The following is a 24181-nucleotide window of genomic DNA, read 5'->3' on the forward strand; positions in this document are numbered from 1 at the left end:
GCTGGGCAATTGTCGGTTCTAAACGTATAAGAGAACTGAAGAACCTCGAACAACTAACCTTAATCTTTCAAGTAACGAACAGATCAACTACATGTTTACATGTTAAAATACTACCAAACTGTACTACAAAGAGATGTGTAATATCGAAACTTTTATGTATTATGGATGAGGAACGCTGCGAAAGTGATGAATAAATGTTTCTTGAAATTACAGCAACCAGTGGCCTTTTGATTTTGTTTTTCAGTTCTTTTATAGGCCCATTACGGTTTCGAATCGCCTAGCGCTTCATCATCAGATGGCACATATTTATTGGTTGTGTGTAGCAATGTGGGAGTCGTATAGCTGTGCCAAGATATATAAACGAAATATGTAAGCACTGAGTGTGGCGAGAATTATTGTGTAGCAGTGACATCTTGCTACGAAGCCGCGAATACACTTCTCTTACATTCCTGTTGAATGTACAGGGTGGAAAGTATTTAAACCGACAATCTCTGGGAGGTTGTAAGGGAGATCAAAACAAATATTTTTCCCTACTGTCATTTTTTTCCTATGAGGATTATTTAAACCAGTGGAGGCCGTATTACGCTCTTCAGTTGTAGGCAACCGCTGTCCACCAGTGTAGTAGTGCATTGTTCCTGTTTACTAATGGGGCGATACACCTGGAGTGAGTACACTGATATGGTCGGTGCGTACTACGTAGCGCACCACAACGGACGAGCTGCACAGCGGGTTTATCAACAACAATATCCTAATCGCCGTATCCCGCATCATACGACCTTTGCTGCTGTGTACCATCTGCGTGAGACCGGGTCATTTAGCAGATTATCTGGACAGGTACGCGCCGCAATTTGAGGAAGCTGTCTTGCAGCATGTGGAGCGGGATCCTTCAATCAGCACTCGTGCAGTTGCACGTAACATGGGGACGAATCAGACGCATGTAAGAACAGTCCTTCGAGAGCAGTTGTTACGTCCATTTCACTTACAGCGTGTCCACAACCTGGAACCAGTTGATTATCCACCCAGAGCACAGTTTTCGCAGTGGTACCTGGAACAGTGTGAAATGCATCCTACATTTCCATCCTCTGTATTGTTTACCGATGAAGCAACGTTCGGGCGTGATGGAGTCTTCAACATGCACAATTCGCATGTTTGGAGTGAGGATAACCCACATGCCACAGTTACTAGCGCTCATCAAGTGCGGATCTTCGTTAATGTGTGGGTCTGTGTTGTTGGGGACTGTTCAATTGGGTCGTATCTGCTACCTAGGCCATTAAATGGCAGGCACTATTATAATTTTCTCACCAGAGCATTGCCAGAATTGCTGGAAGACGTCCCGCTCCCTACAAGCCGACGCATGTGGTTCCAACATGACGGGGCGCCGGCACATTTCAGTCGTCGTGTACGTCGATTCCTGGGCAGACGGTTCCCAGAAATGTGGACTGGCAGAGGTGGTCCTGTACCATGGCCTTCTCGATCCCCAGATATGTCCCCGCTGGACTTTTTTGTGTGTGGAGAGATGCGCAACCTGGTTTACGCAACTCCTGTTGCATCAGCAGACGATCTGGTTGTCCGGATAGTAGCAGCAGCAGAAACAATTCGGGATACTCCTGGGGTTTTTGCCAGTGTCAGACAGAACAAGATCCGACGGTGTAACCTTTGTTTAGGTGTCAATGGAGGCATTTTTGAAAATCTACTGTAATTGAAATTGGGTTGTGTTAACAACACCCAGTCATAAAAAAATGGAAAAGTGTTTGTTGGTTTAATTAATTTGCCGCCAGAGATATCTTCCTTTACTGGTTTAAATACTCCTCATAGCAAAAAATGACATTAGGGAAAAATATTTGTTTTGATGTCCCCTGCAACCTCCCAGAGCTTGTCGGCTTAAATTCTTTTCACCCTGTACAGGGTAAATGAAAATGCTGTGTGGCTAGGGCCTCCCGTCGGGTAGACCGTTCGCCGGGTGCAAGTCTTTCGATTTGACGCCACTTCGACGACTTGCGTGTCGATGGGGATGAAACGATGGTGATACGGACAACACAACACCCAGTCCCTGAGCGTAGAAAATCTCCGACCCAGCCGGGAATCGAACCCGGGCCGTCAGGTATGACATTCCGTCGCGCTGACCACTCTGCTACCAGGGGCGGACAATGTATAGGGTCAAGCGGTTTGAATTTTTGGTAAGTTCCTATGCGACCAAACTGCTGAGATCATCGGTCCCTAGGCTCACAAACTACTTAATCTAACTTACGCTAAGGACAACACACATACCCATGGCCGAGGGAGGACCCGAGCCTGCGACGGGGGAGCCGCGCGAACCGTGGCAAGGCGCCTGAGATCGCGCGGCTACCCCGCGCGGCGCGGTTTGAAACTTGGCTGAATGACGAACCGAGGAAGTGGTGTGTCGCAAACCATTTTTAGGTGTTGTGAGAGTTAACTCTGAGGTACTATAAAAGTATCAATATTCTTACTATAACTGCGTAGACTTCCGCAGCCAGAGTCAATTGACATAAGAGTTCTCTGAGAACCGTACCGGACCGTACTAAAAAAAACTGTCCTGGAGAAACCAGCGTTTCGGGCACGGTTACCGTGGCCTCCTTCTGGGACTGCTGATCAAGAACCAGAAAAGGTCACTGCAACCGTGGCCGAAACGTTGGTTTCTCCAGTATAGTTTTTTACAACGAAGCGGTACAGTATTCAGAAAACTGTTATATCAATATCCTTACTATTGTGAACTTTGATAAAAAAATCGTGCATTTTCTCACTTAAAGGGTAAATTAGTGTGTGTGACGAACAAATATGTGTAGCAATTACCCTGCATGATAGGATGTATAGCTGCGGAGAAATTTCTGGTAGCAATGAGACGTCTGGAACCGCGAGACCGCTACGGTCGCAGGTTCGAATCCTGCCTCGGGCATGGATGTGTGTGATGTCCTTAGGTTAGTTAGCTTTAACTTCTTCTAAGTTCTAGGGGACTAATGACCTCAGAAGTTGAGTCCCATAGTGCTCAGAGCCATTTAAAAAAAAAAGCAATGAGACAAAGAACGTAGCTTACATAAACTGCTTAGTGTAGGCAACTCTATACCGTTAAGAAAGTTGTGGCAGGGTGCGAAGAAGCACAAGTGTATTCGGGATAGTGATTCCTGACTCTGAGTGCTGGCGCCTTTGGACATTTTGGAGAGACAGAGTAGACGTATCTGGAAGTCCTGAAAGTAATCCACGGATTGACCACAAATAAAGTATATTAACTACTGTTAAGGAAGAAAAAACAGGATACGAAAGAAGAAGCGCTGGTTAATCACGTCTAGTTTCAAGAATACAACAATTAAATATTCGTGACATTAATACGCAACATTTTCAATATACTGCCTCGTTCACTTGTAATTCACGACATGTAAAGCACTGAAGCTCCAAACGTTCCCCGTTTGTTAATGTAGCGCAAAATAAAGTGGAATTACTGAAACGGCTGTGCCTTCTGCTTGACAACGCAGGTACATTAGCAGTGGTGGCGACGTCGCCAGCGCCCAGCTGCCGGCCGCCTGGTGTGACGTGATTAGCTCCGACTGGTCTGCAGCCAGCCAGCCAGACTGGACTTGCGACACAGACGGCGGTGACACCGCGCACAGCTAACTTTCCTCTCGTCCAGCGGCGCGTTCCAACTGTGTGCTTCAGCGTCAAGTCGCAAGCGGTCATTCCAGCTGGATCACCTTCAAAACGCAACTACGGCACTCGCGATGCACCGCGCACTTTTACGTCTACACGCTCGTAAATCCCGCAGACCACTGTACGCCGCGTGTAGATCTCCAGCTGACGGAAGCACGCTTGCAGGTCATCAAAAGAGAGTCGAGATATGTTTCAATATTTTACCTTTGTACCACTTGGTAACCAGCCTTCATGGGAAAAAAGTCACCACTTGATAACCAGCCTTCATGGAAAAAAATGTCTAACATTAATTTCGTCAAAATTATGCCTAACAGTTTTCAGATTGAGATAAGGTGGAATATACAGCAAAGGTACACTGAAAATAAACATGTTTATGGCGTTTCCCCTTTAAAAAAATTCAAATGGCTCTGAGCACTATGGGACTTAACATCTGAGGTCATCAGTCCCCTAGAACTTAAAACTACTTAAACCTAACTAACCTAAGGACATCACACACATCCATGCACGAGGCAGGATTCGAACCTGCGACTATAGCGGTCGCGCGGTTCCAGACTGAAGCGCCTAGAACCGCTCGGCCACACCGGCCGGCTTCCCTTTAAAAACCACATGCTGAAGTATTTCAGCATTTTTTACTTTTCTTACACTTCCGCCTCGTTATCAAACTGTTGCAGGCTTTACTACATGGGGCAACAACGCATCTACAAAACGCACACCTGTCGTGATCATAAATTTTTATGTTGGCACGAAACAATTCTACAAGTGTAGTAGCATGTTCACGTGAGTAAAACTAGACGTAAACATATAGGGCATACTGCCTTAGGGAAACACAAAGAGCGTCCTTTAAACGAACTGTTGAATTACAGTGTATACTTCGGCTCACGTCACACAAATGAAATCACGACCGGTTCCGACTTAGTACCAAGTGATCGTTAGGTGATTTGAATATGTTCAGTAGTAACTCGTCAGCTGAACTGATTGTGAGCGCCTTCCGCATCTGTTCAAAAATGGTTCAAATGGCTCTGAGCACTATGCGAATTAACTTCTCAGGTCATCAGTGGCCTAGAACTTAGGACTAATTAAACCTAACTAACCCAAGGACAGCACAAACATCCATGCCCGAGGCAGGATTCGAACCTGCGACGTAGCGGTCGCTCGGCTCCAGACTGTAGCGCCTAGAACCGCACGGTCACTCCGGCCGGCCCGCATCTGTTCAGTTGACGAGTTACTATTGAACTTATTCAAATCAACTAAGCATCACATGTTAGTAAGTCGAAACCGGCAATGATACCATTTGTTTGACTTGAGGCTGAAATGTATAACAAAAACAACTAGATGTGTTTTCAACTTTATTTGTTTCGTATTTGATAAACAACTGAAAGGTCGCTATAACACAAACCTGCAATAAAAAAAATCGGATAATCTACCTGTTTTAATCGCGTCTAATCTGGTGTAAGATTATTAGAAAGTTACCGACAAGTGTTACGTATGTGGATATGTGGACATTTCCGTATGTAAAAAGAACAGGACGTTGAAGCATTTCGGCATGATAACAACATAAAGTTTAAACAGGTTTACTGCCCTTGTGACTTTCTGGATATTCCATATTTTTAGTATAAAAAACTTGATGGCATAATTTTGGTGAAACTAACTTTAGGTAGGAAAAATGTTTTATAAAAGACAGAGTCCCTAATCCTACATTGCAAATAAGAACCTAAAAAGAAAAGATGAAAGATTGTTTACTGTACGGGTGATGGTTAAGAGTCAGCACTATCCGCGTAGTGAAACTATCCACCCGAAACACGATATGTCCCATGCTTCTCTCTTAACGAGCATAATACCCTTTGACCCGTCACTTATATGGGGTGATTCAGACTGGCTACTGACAACCACAAGAATTATTCCACTATGTGCTCGTGATACACACCCTATAGCCGTTCTAGACTGCTTCCGTATTGCAACAAGAAGCAGTTCGATCTGCAGACTGAATGTGCTCGGGACTGAAGACATCACAAACTCAATGAATTGTCAGAATATGAAGCCACCGTCCTCACTGACCGTTACGGCGCTTTTTCGAATTAATAATCCACTGGTAGCTGTAGACACCAGTATTCATCAAAACTGATCTTAACTCGTTCCTATGCTATTGCAAACTGATGCGACAGCTGCAGCAAACCTCACAGAACCAACTAGTGCTTCCTGCTACAGTATATGTATGAACTAGTCTGAACATAAACAGAAGCGAGTACTGGTTTGTACAGTCGTCAACTAGGCTTGCAGAATTTTCCAAGTTCCCTTCGAATTTGTATGTCACATTCTCTTTCCATGTTCTTCTCTCAAACACCTTCAAAATCATGAGAAAGTATAAAAAGTTACGGTAATGGCAGTGCAGACAGCAATACTAGCTACAGAAAACAATCACTGCACGGGAGGATGTCCATCAATACGTTCCCTCCCGTTAGACAAAACTGCGCCACAGACAGTGCCTCTCCTGTGAATCAAAGCAGAGTTCCCCGCACACCTCGGTTACCCACGCTCGGCTACCTAATCAGAAATTTGCCTAACATTGTGATTATGAAATCGACGTTATTGGTTTAGCCATAAATAAATGTGTCCCACCTGTTCCAGGCCTTCTTTTCTTTATGACAACTTCATTATATGTGTGCCTCGGTTGCTAATCGGTTAAATCTTATCTTAAAATAACAAACGCAAATGCCCAGGGTTCGATACCTAGTCGTTCCAAGGATATTTCCTATTATTTATCGCTTCCTTTGCCTCATTATGTGAAAAAGATCAAGTTGCTCTGAGGAACAAGTTCACCATTAAACTGTGGGTCCCCCTGTAACTGTCTGGTTAAGTCAGTTCGAAGGTCGTGGTAACAAACGCAAATGCCCAGGGTTCGATACCTAGTCGTTCCAAGGATATTTCCTATTATTTATCGCTTCCTTTGCCTCATTATGTGAAAAAGATCAAGTTGCTCTGAGGAACAAGTTCACCATTAAACTGTGGGTCCCCCTGTAACTGTCTGGTTAAGTCAGTTCGAAGGTCGTGGTAAGGTGGGGGCATATCACGACCACTAGGATATCATGCCTTGTAAAGCACTGTGGTATTTAAACCTATATTCAGAATGAAGATAACTTTGCTTCCGTCGTTTCTTCCCGAAGTTCCTGCCTTAATAGTGAAAAACTTTCACAACTTATACGATTCGAAGTATTGACTATTGCTAGCCATTACTTTCTTCCATCGCTCGGGCAACACAGGAATCCCGTAGCGGATGAAATGGGAGTCTTTTGAGATCCATGAATCGATCCAATTTTGCACTTATTCATACACTGACTGAAAAACAGGCAACCCGAAAAAATAATTAATGTAGAGCAATGAAATTTCGGGAATACATCTGTCCGGGTAACATATTTAAGTGATTAACCCCTTCAATACGGCGAACGCACCGGAACGCTCCTTCAGTCGGAGGATGTACCGGAGCTCTCCTTCATACCCCTTCACAATGACAGAGCGTGGTCCTTCACTTTTAGGTTTACTTCGCTCCAAGCCAGTCCCCCGAAAAAATCCAAATGATCTGTCATCGGTTCTGAAAGGCTTAGAGAACGACGAGCACGTATTTGTTTTCCAATATCCACAGCAGTTCGCCAGCAGTAATTCTGCAATCTCAAAGTGAGCGGAGCACATTGTCTTACGCATTTTGATTAGATTGTTATGTTGAATTCTTAAATAAATCTTTCTTTTTTTGTATCTGATCAAGGTACAATCACATATTATAGGAGGTTATTGGAACAAATAGTTTTTTTAGTAACTGCGTGTCTAAATATACGAGTATATGTTATTCTGATTGATTCAACATTTGGAAGTAATATTATCCACAAATATTTCTCCATCCTACTAAATAAACTTATTTTCGATCACAATGGTTCGCTCTTGAGGAAGTAAAAGAAGGTCTAACGATTCTCAACTCATTCCATTTCCTCAGTTCCCAAGTCTTTGACATCAGCACCTATGCTGCACACTTTCGCTGATCCCTGTGCGCCTTGGACGCTTTCCGCAGCAACAAGGTTTGTGAGCGTGCAATTTTCAAAGATTATTCTTACATTTTTAAAAAAAAACTCTGACAGACGGTTTATGAACACAGTGAACCAAATAATCTGATTGACAAACAGATAATAACGCAATTATCAGAAAATCGCTTTCTAAGTATTCTTTTCCTATTTGTGCTCTATTCTTATTAGTGCCTTTCATTATAGGCATTTTATTGAATAAAATTAATTTGTTTTGTAAATATGTCTGGAAAACAAAACATTTGTTTACGTTTCCTTACTTTTTATCTGACTTTGCAGACTTTAGTGAAATGATTTATCTCATGTTCATTTATTTTTGTGTACTCCCAGGCAAAGCAGAGTGGAAAATGAGGACCGCACTGTCATCCTGAGGAGGGCATCCAGGAAAACATCAGAAACGACAATCATGAGGAGTTCCCGGAGGAGGTCGTCGTCGTCGTCTTCTTCTTCTTTTTACGGGACGAGGATTCTGATAAAGATGACGAGTGACAAGTCGCTTGGTCTCAGGCGCCTTGCCACGGTTCGCACGGCTCCCCTGGAGGAGGTTCGAGTCCGCACTTGGGCATGTGTGTGTGTGTGTGTGTGTGTGTGTGTGTGTGTGTGTGTGTTGTCCTTAGCGTAACTTAGTTTAAGTTAGATTAAGCAGCGTGTAAGCCTAGGGACCGATGATCTCAGCAGTCTGGTCCCATAGGAACTTACCACAAATTTCCAAAGACGACGAATCTCAAGTACCTGACTCGACGGCTCAGGTAAGAGTCCCTTCAGGTCCTCAAACCGACCCCTAGACAATGGACCACACAAGCCCCTGACATCACTGACACACCTTTAAAAATAAATCCTGAAACGTTGACATGACTCATCTGAATACCCCTTTACACTTCTTAAGCCTCTTTCTAACCGACGAACTCCTTGACCATCTGACACTAACAAATCTTTATGATCGATATTTAGGCACAATGGCCACACATCCTAAAGAACAGGTAAAAAAATGTGGGAGTCTCTGGAAATAGAAGAATTCAGGATGTTTCTTGGTTTACTTCACCACTTGGTGACCATTCCATTGTGCAGAATAAGTGATTATTAGATTACTGACACTGCACCCTTTGGATTACCTTGCTTTCGTGGAGTTATGGGCGGGGATACGTGTTTGGAGATCATTCAAGCTTTGCATTTTGCAAAAAATCCAGAACCAATGAATCTATACCTGTTGACAGACTGTACAAAATTCGATCCTTGTTAGTCAAATGGTTCAAATGGCTCTGAGCACTATGGGACTTAACTACTGAGGTCATCAGTCCCCTAGACTTATAACTTATTAAACCTAACTAACCTAAGGACAGCACACACATCCATGCCCGAGGCAGGATTCGAACCTGCGACCGTAGCGGTCGCGCGGTTCTGTAGCGCATAGAACCCCTTGTTACTCATCAATAATAAAACCTCTACTTACCCCTATTAAAGAGACGCCAACAATGAGACAACCTTTAAAAAGAACTGGGATCAAAGAACTATCTACCATTTCCCCACAGAATTTGGGAAGCTGAACGGACCTGAAAGAGGTGCCGAGTTTGTCTAGACAATACGAACAGGCAAGAAACTCCCTACCATTGCCCGATCTGGCCAGATATACCAGCGTTATGCATAATAACCTGTTTTTAGTACTATCATTAAGATATGACACCTTAATATTTTATGTTTTTCAAAATGTAGGATACATATTTATTTAGATTTGATTATGACTTAATTAAATCATGGTTTTTAAATATGAACTGCTTTTTTAAAATCAAAGTCCTAATTTCAAATTCTAAAAAACCTATGCGTAAGAAGTGCCTCAATGGCAATTTTTAATTTAGAAAGTTGTACATTTCAAATGGACTACGCGTTTTCGATGAGAAATCGAACGTAAAGTCCTACTGTGCAAGCCCGCAATGCAAGTCAAACTCCCCCATCCAGGGACGGCGAGCGCGCGGGCACGCTCTTTGTCATTGAGAAGGGGTAGGGGGAGTGCGCTGGTACGTCCTCCGTCGCTGACTAGGAATTCAAAGAGCTTTACGGCGCCTTCCTCGCATTGTGGGGTTAACAACGCAAGATCAAAGGTTAATGTAAGCGCGTGATAAAGCCATTGCAAAAGTGAAATGCCGGTACATTAATAGCCGTCGTAACCGCCAGAACGTTGGATGCAAGCATGCATACGTGCATGCATTGTGTTGTATAGGCGCTGGATGTCAGTTTGAGGAATGGTGTTCCGTGCCTATAGCACCTGGTCGGTCAATACAGGGACGGTTAATGCTGGTTCTGGACGACGCTGGAGTTGTCGTCCGATGATGTCCGATATGTGCTGGACTGGAGACAGACGTGACGGTCGAGCAGGCCAGCGCAACATGTCGACACTCTGTAAAGCAGCGGTACGTGGGCGAATGTTATCCTGTTGAAACACACCCACTGGTATGCTGTTCATGAATGGCAGCACAACAGGTCGAATCCCCTGATTGGCGAGCTATTTTGCTGTCAGGATGCGTGGGATATCCACGCGAGTTCTCCTCCTGACGAACTAAATCGCACCCCAGACTATAGCTCCAGGCGTAGCTCCGGTGTATCTAACACGCAGGGTTGTAGGCCCCCAATTGGCCTCCTCCTAACCAACACACGGCCGTCACTGGCACCGAGGCAGAACCAGCTTTCATCAGAAAACACAACAAACAGAAGGAACAAAATTGTTCAAATGGCTCTGAGCACTATGGGACATAACTTCTGAGGTCATCAGTCCCCTAGAACTTAGAACTACTTAAGCCTAACTAACCTAAGGACATCACACACATCCATGCCCGAGGCAGGACTCGAACCTGCGACCGTAGCGGTCTCGCGGTTCCAGACTGTAGCGCCTAGAACCGCACGGCCACCCAGGCCGGCCAGAAGGAACATCCAGCTTCTCGTAGCTCTATTACGCGACTTTATTCAAACTACGTGAGGTGATGATAGTAGTGTCTCTTGTCACTTTAACGGCATTCTTGACTAACATCAACTCACTGCGTCCAACTTCAAAAGCAACTAACACTCACGACCGTTACAGGTGTGTTTAAAGCAAACCTGATTTGCATTCTCATTGTGGCGCTACTAGCGCCACTCTCGTGCGACTAGTGTGAAATTTGAACAGACATCATCTTTCAGGTGTAGAAACACGCCTATCAACTTTCGTTTGTATATCTCCATCCTTGTGGCTGGAGGTCTGGGGGACTACGCACGTTCACTATTTACTTAACAGTTGATGGTTGAAGAGACATCACAATTACAGATAGTCTGCGTAAACCAGTAATGCTGACCACTGATGTAACGTGTATATGGATCGTGATAACTCCTTCAACATCAACTAAGGCCTGAAGATGCTGCACTGAAGCGCCGAAATTAGTAGCTACGCAATAAACGACATCTTAAGAACGGCTGTAGGTGTTTCATTTTGTTACCAATTTCATTTACGTCGCACAACTCCTTGCTGGTGTTGCGATCCCCCCCGTCAGTGTATGATCGGAAATGCTGGTCAGCCAAGCCATGCGTTCTTCGTCCCCAAACAGGTGATAATCAGAGAGAGCAATATCTGAGGAATACGGCGTGGAGTAGAACTTCCTATTTCAACGTTTTCTGACGGGTTTTGCGACACAGAGTCGATGACTGTCATGCTGCAAAATCACCTTTTCATGTGTCTTGCTTATTGTGGCCACCTGTCTTTCAGTGCACAGCTCAAGCGCATCAGCTGCTTTCGATAACAACCTCCTGTGATATGAGTAGCTTCGAAAACCTTCTCTCTTTCACCTACATGCCGATCTTCAGCGTCAAAATCATCACTCTTGAAGTGTTGAAATAATTATCTGCACGTTCTTTCACTAACAGGTACCTCACTATGGATCTTACCAGTACTCCATGACCTCAGCCGCACATTTCTTCATGTTAAAGCATAAAATTAAACCTTACCGTAAACGACAAGAATTTGGCTCGTAAATTAACATCTTAAATCCAGAATAATTTTATGATGCAGCTAGAAATCTAACCTAAGTTTACTGTATGATACTTACGACCTGCCACTTGTACCATCACTTGCCGCTACTGCCGTCTACTGCGAAACGGAGGAAGCTAAGCTGTAGACCTTACACATCCTGTGGGAGTCGTTTAGCTCTTTCCCTTGTGAATGAAAAGCGCTGCTCGGCGAACAGCTGAAACGTCAGCCCAGTGGCGCGTAGGGCCGCGCGGTCAGCATTCCAGGCTTCGTTAAGCAGCCGGCGGCAAAAAAAGAGAACGCCAAACAAGCGCTTATCGGCCGCAGTACCCGCAGCCATAACGAAGTGTGACATCTTCCCGAGCGGACGAGAAAAAAATTGCGCGGCCAGCCGCCTGCGTCGGCGAATAACAGCAGCTGAAGTTCAGTGTGGCCAGTTTAAGGCATAATAAGGCGTGTCACAGGCCAAGAATGTTGCAACAACACGATACACGTTCTCATGCCCGAGGGCCCTCTAAGAGAGGATTATTTTACATTCTTACGAGGAGAAAGATTCCCACACTAATTAACGCAAACAAAATTTCATGACGTGCAAAAATCCTAATTCACTAGTTCGGGAAATATAAAAATTATGTACAACATCGCTTGTGACATACGATGAATAACACTTGTAGCCTTTATTCTGGGCCACATTTCAAATAATTGACGAGTGAAAGACTTATATTTGTGATGCATATCGTAAGCATAAAGTCCTGCTCCGTAAATCATGGACAAACGACAATCAAAATTGGAGGGAAGGGTGATTAAGATCTAAAGCCCCGTCGACGGCAGGGTCATTAGAGATGCAGTTAAGGCAGCATGGGAAGGAAGGGGAAAAAATTCTGCCGGGCCCTTTTTCAGTGGCACCATGTTCGCCTCCGTAGCTGAGTGGTACGGCTACCAGTTTCCCACGAGGACCAAGGTTCCATTCCCGCTACTATCGGAGAATTTTCCTTGGTGGGAAGGCTGGAAAGACTAGTGATGCCACCTAAGGAGCTACGCAGATGAGAAGTGGCGGCTCCAAGGTAATACGAAGGTTGGAACTTTAATAGTGGTAACTATTTATTTACAGCTCATACAAAATAGATACGTGTTTCAAAGTTTTACTGATCTTCAAAGTAGTCATCAGCATTGTGTATAACCCGTTGCCAGCTATGTGGAAGTTGTAGGACACTCTTAGCAGTGCCAGTTGTGCTGACATTTCGAGCAGCGCGGTCTATTGCCCGACGAATCTGTAGCAGTTCTGAAGCGAATGCCGTGAAGTGTTTCCTTCAGTTTAGAAATAGAGTTGAAGTTACGAGGGACTGCAGTAGGTGGTATAGCACTTAGCAGCTCCATCAGTCAAACAAATCCGTAACAGCTTGCACTGTACGTGCTTGAGCATTGTCCTGCAAAATGATGGTCAGGTCCTGCAGAAAGTGTCATCACTTCTGTCTCCATGCTGTTCATTTTTGGAACACAGCCTACGATCAGCTTAGAAACAAAAGTGATGACACTGTCTGCAGGACCTGACCATCATTATGCAGGACAATGCTCAAGCGCATACAGTGCAAGCTGTTACTGATTTGTTTGACTGATGGAGCTGGTAAGTGCTATACCACCCACTGCAGTCCCCTGACATAAGCCCTCGTAACTTCAACTCGATTTCTAAACTGAAGGAAACACTTCACGGCATTCGCTTCAGAACTGCAACAAATTCGGCGGGCAATAGACCGCGCCGCTCGAACTGTCAACACAACTGGCACTGCTAAGAGTGTCCTACGACTTCCAAATCGCTGGCAATGGGTTATACACAACGCTGGTTCAAATGGCTCTGAGCACTATGGGACTTAACATCTGAGGTCATCAGTCCCCTAGAACTTAGAACTACTTAAACCTAACTAACCTAAGGACATCACACACATCCATGCCCGAGGCAGGATTCGAACCTGCGACCGTAGCGGTCTCGCGGTTCCAAACTGACGCGCCTAGAACCGCTTGGCCACACCGGCCGGCCACAACGCTGGTGACTACTTTGAAGGTCAGTAAAACTTTGAAACACATATCTATTTTGTACGAGCTGTAAATACATAGTTGCTACTATTAAAGTTGCAACCCTCGTAAAAGCTGACAACGGTCCGCAACGCTGCGCGTTTACCCCATGCCCCTCTATAAAGCATCCAAGTGACGCCACTGTCTGAGAATGACATGGCGGTCGGTCGCCATACCAAATAATACCCCATTGTGCATATCATTTACGTGACTGCAATAACATGAGGCCGCGCGGGGTAGCCGAGCGGTCTAGGGCGCCTTGTACGGTTCACGCGGTTCCCCCGTCGGAGGTTCGAGTCCCCCCTGGGGCATGGATGTATGTGTTGTCCTTAGCGTAAGTTAGATTAAGTAGTGTGTACGCTTAGGAACAGATGACCTCAGCAGTTTGGTCCCATAAGACCTTACCACAAATTTCCATTTTCCAATAACATCCAACAGTCATTACAGAATTCAGTGCCTATACTATAGTTAAACGTACTACTTTACACATATTTAACACAAACCTGAAATGTCACACAAAACCGAAAATAACTCACCTTAGCTGGCAATAGCTGGATCAAAACCAACTATTCATCCTGCTACTTTACAAGAATAAAATTAAACCGCGTCTGCAGATCTCTATCCACGACAAAATGATATGTGAAATGTGAATCAGATATTAGATATCCATCCAGGATATTTTAGGCTTGTTGCTCTGCTGCTGGTAAACCTTTTGGGGTATAAGGTCGTGGAGCAGGAGCAACCCCTCTGAAGATGTGCAGAGCAGCTCTGGACGAAACGTTAGGAACAAAAGAGCTTCGTGGACCACGACCTTATACCCCGAAAGGTTTACCAGCAGCAATGTCATCCGGTTATGAAAACCATCATTGTTGTTTTACCTTCTGAGTTTGTAGCCCCAACGTGTCATGCAGGTTATCGTTAGTACTCACAAGACTTACGTGACATGTTGTTACTGGAAAAATCCCTTGTAGGCATGCTTGTTACAAGATAGTCCTATCACTGTATGTGGCGACGTTATCATATATTTTTGACACAATATTGCAGGACTAGTTATGCTACTGTACTAAAAAATAGCCCACTTTCAGTAATACAAGAACGATTTCCGGTATACTCGTTGTTGTTATACTACTGCATCTGTCTCGTTAAATAGCTGGGACGTATGTAATTTCGGCACTGTGACGTCTCCATTCGACAGGGTCCTACTATTTTCATTTTAGCGCATGTCAAGGATTGCAAGAATTCCCTCACATATGACCTGTACCAGACATTGTGTTCATTTTATGTTTGCTTATAGTATCCGTCTAATGGCATACTGGATTTAATACGTTTGGCCTATGGGCACTATGAATATCTATCATTTCATTTTCCTGCTAATATTAGTGTATTATCATCTTTGAGTCGTACAGTAGTGTCTAGCTTCATGCAACACATGGATGATTTCATGCCCATTGACATTTCATTCATTTTATCTTATGAGAAGTAGAACAAGAAATAGTTCCTTTTCCACATTTTGTATATGAGTATTACAGGGATTACTTCAGACTTGATATAGAGGATGATGAAACTTCCTGGCAGATTAAAACTGTGTGCCGGACCGAGACTCGAACTCGGGACCTTTGCCTTTCGCGGGCAAGTGCTCTACCAACTGAGCTACACAAGCACGACTCACGCCCCGTCCTCACAGCTTTACTTCCGCCAGTACCTCGTCTCCTACCTTCCAAACTTTACAGAAGCTCTCCTGCGAACCCTACAGAACTAGCACTCCTGAAGAAAGGATATTGCGGAGACATGGCTTAGCCACAGGGGGATGTCTCCAGAATGAGATTTTCACTCTGCAGCGGAGTGTGCGCTGATATGAAACTTCCTGGCAGATTAAAACTGTGTGCCGGACCGAGACTCGAACTCGGGACCTTTGCCTTTCGCGGGAAAGTGCTCTACCAACTGAGGTAGGAGACGAGGTACTGGCGGAAGTAAAGCTGTGAGGACGGGGCGTGAGTCGTGCTTGGATAGCTCAGTTGGTAGGGCACTTGCCCGAGAAAGGCAAAGGTCCCGAGTTCGAGTCTCGGTCCGGCACACAGTTTTAATCTGCCATGAAGTTTCATATCAGCGCACACTCCGCTGAAGAGTGAAAATCTCATTCTGGATAGATGACGATGTTTTCATATTATGTATTGCTTGTAATACCCGTCTAATGCCGGATTTGTTTCATTGTATGTGGCCTACGGGCACTACGGAAGTTTCAATTTTTGTACCGTTTATACTAAGACAGTATTATCTTGGAATCAGCCAGCTACCCACTTCCAGATGTGCTTAGATTTGCACAGTTGGTTTCAATATTCTGTCTTCGTTGAGAGGGCATATGCCACATGATTACTATTAGGCTTTGGCACCGAGTGTGCGGTATCTGGATACCTTTGATATCTTCTTTAACGAGGTGTCACACATCTTCAGGTAGGATTCGAATTTACCTTCCTTATGCGCTATTCGTATCATGTAGAGAGCTGTTCGGTCATCATATTATAGAGTTCCATAGAAAGGTTTTGCTTTATGATTCTATTTTCGGTGACTGCAATCTGGACTTGTATGGTGAGCTGGGAATACGGGCGGTTTATTACGGACGGGAGAGCAGCATTTAAAGAGCTTGTACACTGTGATGTAGTCGGGACTTGTACTTACGCTTGTTATTATTAGTGAACAGTTTCTGACATGTTATTTATATTAGATACAAATAACGAGACTTTGTAAACAGTTAATGCATTTGCTATGGACTTATGATTGCTACAGTACATGTAAGTGGTGTCTAAAAAGCTCGGTGAAATATATCAGACAATAAACAAAACAAAAGATACGAAGAAATGTTCGTTCTTGGCCCTTCAAAATAGTCACCACCCGCTATTACACACTTTTGACAACGTTCGTACAGCTTCTGGAAACTATCAGCAAAGGCCTTCTGTGGAGTCGATCGCAGAACGGCTGTCACACGATCTTTGATGGCATTCACGTCCGCACTTTTCATGGCCGCCTTTAAGCGGAGAATCAGGAAGAAGCCCGCAGGAGAGAGATCATGGGAGAACGGAGGGTGTTCAAGAACAGTGACCATCTTCTGCGCCAGGAATTGGCGCACACGGATCGCGCAGTGTGCAGGGGCATCGTCATGGTGCAGCATCCATTTTCCAGACCTTTGCACCTCTGGCCGAACTAACCGGATACGCTGTAGCAATCGGTTCGAAACGGGACTGGTAAAATGCAGCATTAATGGTTGGACCTGCAGGAACAAATTCCTTGTGCATGACGCCGTTAGTGTCGAAGAAGGCGATCAACAGTCTTTTCACTGTTAGCACTAGGTCTCATCTCCCGTGACGATGCTGTTCAGAAGCAATGGATCCTGGTCACACATGGAAATGAAATCACCAGAAGTTTCCATCCGTTTTGCTTTCTGCTCGTCTGTGAGCTTGCGCGGCACAAATCGGGAGCACATCTTCCGCTTACCCAAATCGTAGAGGACGATGGTGTCCGTGCTAGTGCCCAGTTCCCCCGCAGTGAATCTTGAGAGTCCGTCGCCGGGATTTATCGCACTTTCTCGATCTTTTCTGGGGTTCTGCTTGTCGATGTCCGACCTGAACGTGGCTCAGCCTCAGTTGTTTCCTTCCCTTCACGCAATTGTTTAAACCACCCGTAAACACATTTTCTGCTCACGACTTCTCTCCCATACTTCTGCACTAACGTTCCATGTGTCTCCCTTGCAGTTTTCCTCATTTTATAGCAGAACTTGACGTTTACATGTTGCTCCATTGCGCTGTGACATTTCCTCTTACACTGACTACGTTCAGCTGGTAGCAGTCTGTTTACACAGTCAGTCACATGCAATTCATGCCGTTTATCGATTTTCCTCAAGTATCTGAAGACCCACGAGCATGCATGTACACATCCGCCAAGTTCCTGTTCGGGTATGTCACCATTCGCCGAACCTTTTAGACACACGACGTATTGATAGTGAGATATTTTGTACAAGTTCATTTTGGATGGCTTAAGTACTCAATATATAGTCAGTCATAGAAATGTTCCAAAATACTTCGATGTGTTGTAGAGCGAGAGGATCCAGGATAGAAGTCAGTATCCGGAATCGTCATCAAACGACGCCACAGAACGTCGAAGTTAAGTCGTCGGCGCCTGCTTTTAGGCCACCCCTTCGGCAGCAAACCCGACTTTGAACGCTGACGGAACGTAGGCGGAACGTTTCGCAATGTTCTTTGTTAGTCAGTGATCGCGACTGATTGCCACGATCGTCAGTGGAGAAGGTGGGGCTAGCTGCCGCGTAGACAGGCCTTATCCCACCATGAATGTGATGCTCTGTTGTCTAGCCCGATGACGGTTTCGGACAACGGGTTCCATCCGCAGTTTATTTTTCTCTTGGAACCCTCTAAAATCCCCCATGTTCCTCATTATACAGGAGAAAAATAAACTGCAGATGGAAACCGTCATCCAGCAAGGCAACAGATAATCCCAATCATAGGAGACACGGCCTCTCTACGCAGCATCTCCCTCCACCTTCTTGACTGCCAATCAATCGCGATCACTAAATAACAAAAATAACATTGCGAGACGTTCCGGCTACGGTCCGCCAGCGTACGAAGTCGGGTTTGCTGCCAAAGTGGTGGCTTAAAAGCAGGCGCCGGCGACTTAACTTCGGCGTTCTGTGGCGTCGTAGGATGACGATTCCGGATACTAACTCCTATCCTGGATCTCCTTCCTCAACACACCCTCTACAACATATCGAAGTTTGTTGCAACATCTTTGCGACACCCTGTATGCGATTTATTGGTCTCATTGAGCAACAACCCTGTCCGAATTCACAGCTACTGTTACGACATTCTCTCGAAGGTTGATGTATTCTATGACTGACTACTCTTATTGAGCAATGGACTTATTTTGTACCTGCATCAGATTTACAATTAATTTAATTTCTGGGCTGAACAAATTACGATTTATATGTGCCTGATGATGGTGCAGTGTAGCACCGAAACTAGTCGCAATGAATAAAAGAATTTCAAAAACACACATTCTGGCCAGCACTGATCTCCCAATGACAGTATTAGTTATTTCGAGGTGGCTACAGTTTACCGCCATAAGACATCATTGTGGCATGTCTTTCAATTATAACTGATTGTAGAATTTGCTTGCACATTCTCGCATGTTCTCTGTCATCTTCACATGTGTTAGCTGTCTCCAAGATAGCAAAGATTTGCTCGCTCGATTAATGGTATCATCTCCCAGGTGTCGCATAAATACCACGAAATGCACTACAGATAGTGCAGCGCTTCAGTATGTGGTCACGTGTCACTGCACTCCAGTTGAGGTTCACTACTGACACTAGGCGTAACGTTTAAGATCCAATTACGAGCTATCATAGTCTGTTATTTTGAATAGTCTCCTATGTTCTTTTAACCGAAAGTATGGTGGATAGTTGCTGCCAGTCGTGCCTACGGTTCATCCCAAGGATGTTCGACGACGTTCTGTCTTGGGATCTGAGTACATCTGTTTAAGCAACCCGTTTTTATCTTTTTCCCCTCAAACCAAAGACATGGGTCACTACGATGTTGACAGTAACACTATCATACCAAAATGGACAAAAATCTAATTCCACATTGATACCGTGGGAATGATAGAATATTCTAGTTTGTACATGTTTTATATGCACCTATTTTCATAACACTTGTTGGTAGGTTAAAACTGTATGATGGCACCCGACTCGTACCCTAACGTATCCTTTCGCGAGCAACGGTCTTAGCAACTTTTTCAGTTGTTACAAGCCTTCGAAGAACGCACTCGACTAAAGAATTCACGGTATCCAGATACTGATGGCTCCAATATGCGAATATCGGTACATCTGAATGTCTATACATCAAACACATGTGGGGTCTGAATATGGCGTACTGAAATGCCGCAATTGGTTGTCAAACTAAAATAAAATACACTGAAGAGCCAAAGAAACTGGTACACCTGCACTAATATCGTATAGGGCCACGCGAGCACGCAGAAGTGGCGCAATAAGGCGTGGCATGGACTTGACTAATGTCTGAAGTAATGCTGCGGGGGGAATAGACACCATCAGCCCTGCAGGTCAGTCCATAAATCAGTAAGAGTACGAGAGGGTGGAGATCTCTTCTGAACAACACATTGCAAAGCGTCACAGTTATGCTCAATAATATTCATGTCTGGGGAGTTTGATGGCCAGCGGAAGTGTTTCAACTCAGAAGAGCCATTCTGTAGCAATCCTGGACGTGTGGGGTGTCGCATTGTACGGTTGGAATTGCGTCGGAATGCACAATGGACCTGAAAGAATGCATGTGATCAGACAGGATGCTTACGTACGTGTCACCTGTCAGTCGTATCTAGACGTATCAGGGATCCCATATCACTCCAACTGCACACGCCCCACACCATTACAGAGCCTCCACCAGGCTGAACGGTTGCCCGCGTACATGCAGGGTCTATGGTTTCGTGAGGTTGTCTCCACTCCCGTACACGTCCATCCGCTCGATATGATTTGAAACGAGACTCTTCCGACCAAGCAATATATTTTCCAGTCATCAATAGTCCAATGTCGGTGTTCACGGGTCCAGGCGAGGCGTATAGGTTTGTGTCGTGCAGTCAACAAGGGTACACGAGTGGAAGGGTTGCACTTTTGTCACGCTGAACGATTCTCTTCTGCCGTCATTGGTCCCATCCTTGCAGTATCTTTTTCCAGGAGCAGCGATGTAGGAGATTTGATGTTTTATCGAATTCCTGATATTAACGATACACTCGTGAAATGGTCGTACGGGAAAATCCCCACTACATCGCTACCTCGGAGATGCTGTGTCGCTTCGCTCGTGCGTCGACTATAACACCACGTTCAAACTCACTTAAACCTTGATAACTTGCCATTCTAGTAGCAGTAACCGATCTCTCAACTGCGCCAGATACTTCTCTTAATAGGCGTTGTCGACCGTAGCGCCGTATTCTACCTGTTTACATATCTCTGTATTTGAATACGCATGCCTATACCAGTTTCCTTGACGCTTCAGTGCAACTTCTCAAAATGTACGCTGTTTGGCGATTTCCCTTGGTAAAAACTTTTTGTTTGGTTTTTCTTAATTTTTCCAAAATGTATCAGGTATTTATAAATGTGTCATTTTATAAACTAAATATGCATGATATCTTTTACAGTAACGTGATATATTGAAAGTCAGTACACTTAGGAAGACTATTTTGTCTCACTGAATGCAAATACTGCTTATAACGCTTAAAATTAACACTAAGTACAAAACTTATAAACTAAGGAAATCAGTGATTTTAGATACTTGTTTAACAAAACGCAAGTCGATGTTTTTACATTTTCTTCTTTCACATACAGTCTTAACAATATTAGCGGTTTTTTTAGTATCACAAGCTACATATTAATTGGCTTTCCAAAGTACGCAGCTAGACATCCTTCTCTGAGAGCCTCTGAGCACGTTGGATGAGCATGGCACGATCTTGCAACATCCTCACTAGACGCTCCATATTCCATCGCTAACACTCCTTCATTGATCAGCTCTCCGGCACTTGGTCCTATGATATGAATGCCCAATATTCTGTCCGTCGCTACGTCTGCTAATACCTTCACAAAGCCATCAGTATCATTATTTGTCTTTGCTCTGCTGTTTGCTGCGAATGGAAATTTTCCTATTTTGTATTTTTTGCCATCCTTTTTCAAATCTTCTTCAGTCCGACCAACCCAACCAACTTCAGGGTGAGTGTAGATAACAGAAGGAATGCAATTATAATCAATATGGACTGGGCCCCCAGCAATGGCTTCTGCGCATGAAATACCCTCGTCTTCAGCTTTGTGAGCCAACATTGGACCATGGATAGTGTCGCCAATGGCGTAAATATTCGGTTTCACTGTTTGAAATTTTGAATCGACAGGAATTCTTCCCTTCTGATCCCGTTCAATGCCCATTTCTTCAAGGCCCAAATTTAAGGTGTACGGCCTCCTTCCGACACACACCAGCAACACATCACATTCCAGTTCCTCCTTTTTGGAGGAATCCTTCACATCTTCAACGCTGACTTTAATTAAATTTTCCTGAACAGCAGCACCAGTCACTTTTGTTCCCAACTTAAATTTCAAACCTTGCTTTGCCAATATCCTCTGGAACGTTTTAGATACTTCTCCATCTATTCCTACTCCTCCGACAGTAGGCATAAATTCCACAGCAACTACCTCAGCGCCCAGCCTTGACCAAACAGATCCCAACTCTAAACCAATTACACCAGCACCAATAACGATTAATCTCTGCGGAACTTTGTTCAAGGACAACGCCCCTGTAGATGAAACAATTCTTTCTTCGTCTATATCTATTCCAGGAAATGGAGTCACTTCTGATCCTGTCGCAATAATTATATTTTTGGTTTTCACAGTTTCTGTTGAGTTGTCGGCTTTTATCACAGTAACTTCATTTGGTCCAGTTATTTTGCCGTGCCCATTCAATAACTGAACCTTGTTTTGCTTGAACAGGTGAGCAATACCTCCCGTTAGAGCCTTCACAGCAGTAGTTTTCGCTTCCATCATGGTTTTCAAGTTTAATTTCAAGTCAGATACTTCTACGCCTCTCTTTGCTAGGTCACCCGAATGAGCCATGTGATAGTAGTGTGAGTTGTTCAACAAAGCCTTGGAAGGAATACATCCAACATTGAGGCACGTTCCTCCCAACGTGTCGTTCTTCTCTACACACACCGTCTTCATGCCCAGCTGAGCTGATTTTATGGCAGCCACATAGCCGCCCGGCCCCGATCCAATAACTACAACATCGGCTTCATGAGATGCTGCGTACTGTCGCCGCTGTACGCAAGTTAACTGGGGGCAAATGGGAGAACATGGTACATTCGGAGGCTTTATGGAGGTCAGCCTGTGAAACACACGTAAGTTCATTATTTCCGTAGATTCCTTTCAAGATGTCCAGAGCGCCCTGAAAATGGAAAGGAAGCACTTTATTAACTATTCAGTCTTATCAAATACACATTCAAATCAAACTAATCTCAGTAATACAACATCACGAAAAAATATGTATTTCGCATCGACCTACTGTGCTACCCGGGCAAGACACAGGACCTGCACTTACAGCTTCAATACTTCAAACCTTTCCTACTTCCTAAACTACACACAAGCTCTCCAGTATACTCTGCTGGAACAACATCCCTGGGAGACAGGATATCGCAAATCCGACACACAGTCTTAATTTGTCGAAAGTTTCAAAACAACGCATACTCCGCTGCAGTGTGAAAGATTCATCCCGGAAACGACCTGCTTTCATGTTGCTACGCTGAAAAGCTCAAACTAGAGGAAACTAGCCAAGACAACCACACGATTCCCAAATTTCACTATCGTCACAGCACTCTCAGATAGCTGTACTTCACCGAGGGCAAAACGGGTAAAGATGAACATTTATGTTTTTTCTCTGGCTTTCTCAGCATTACTGTTCAGAAGTGAGTTTCATTTCCCGTCGACAACGACGTCATCACAGACGTACTACAATCTTGGATTGGGTAAGAATGGTGAAGGACATCGGCCGCATCCTTTTCTCAAGCGATTTAGGGAAACTATGGAAAATCTGTATTTGCATGACCGGACAGAGATTTTAACCTCCATCCTCGCGGATCTGAGACCAGTGTCTTACCACTACGTACATCTCCATGAGACAAAAACGGGCACATAGCGTGATACATCATGCCATGAAACCTTCCACTACTCCACCGATGAATGGCGTCTTTGTTCGCACCACACTACCCTACGTCGGGCATTCACTCATATAATCAATGACTTCCGGGCAGCAGAACGGCCACGAAGACAAGGTCCTATTGCCTCGCTGCGAATTGTTTCTTCACCAGCCTTTGTGCCCGAGCTGCAACCAATTATCTCATAAGTCCTTTAGGATACCTAAAATGTATTTAGTTCAGAACAGCTCACATTTTGGTAGTCTCTATCGCTTCATTCCTTGGGTCAGGCATTGCAACGACTGACTTTGATGTTTCCACGAAGATCCGCATCGTAATAAAATTACTGACAGTGTACTTACGAAAACTTGTGTGTTCTGAAATCTCTGGCGGAATTTTTGAGTGAACACGGCGCCATTTGACTGTATTGTTGTTTATTTAAGTACCCAGAATTCGGCCTTTTATGGCATTTTCAAGTAATTGAGTTTGTGTCATTGACATATATTGAAGGATGGCAAATTTTGAACTTGATGTTCTGCAACATACGTTAATGACATGAACTCAATCACTTGAAAATGGCATAAAAGGCCGAAACTTGGATCGTAATTAAATAAACAACAATACGCAGTCAAGTGGCGGTGTGATCATTTAAAAATTA

The 24181-nt window shown here is 44.4% G+C and overlaps 1 protein-coding gene across 1 annotated transcript; it reads right to left on the bottom strand.

Moving 5' to 3' along the window:
• Nucleotides 1-21217: 21217 nt before the first annotated feature.
• LOC126092540 (dihydrolipoyl dehydrogenase, mitochondrial-like) lies at nt 21218-22761 on the bottom strand. Its single transcript, XM_049908193.1, has one exon. The coding sequence runs from the start codon at nt 22739-22741 to the stop codon at nt 21218-21220; it is 1524 nt and encodes a 507-aa protein (XP_049764150.1). The 5' UTR covers nt 22742-22761.
• Nucleotides 22762-24181: the final 1420 nt, after the last annotated feature.

Source organism: Schistocerca cancellata, chromosome 7 (assembly GCF_023864275.1).
Source record: "Schistocerca cancellata isolate TAMUIC-IGC-003103 chromosome 7, iqSchCanc2.1, whole genome shotgun sequence".
Lineage (NCBI taxonomy): Eukaryota > Metazoa > Arthropoda > Insecta > Orthoptera > Acrididae > Schistocerca > Schistocerca cancellata.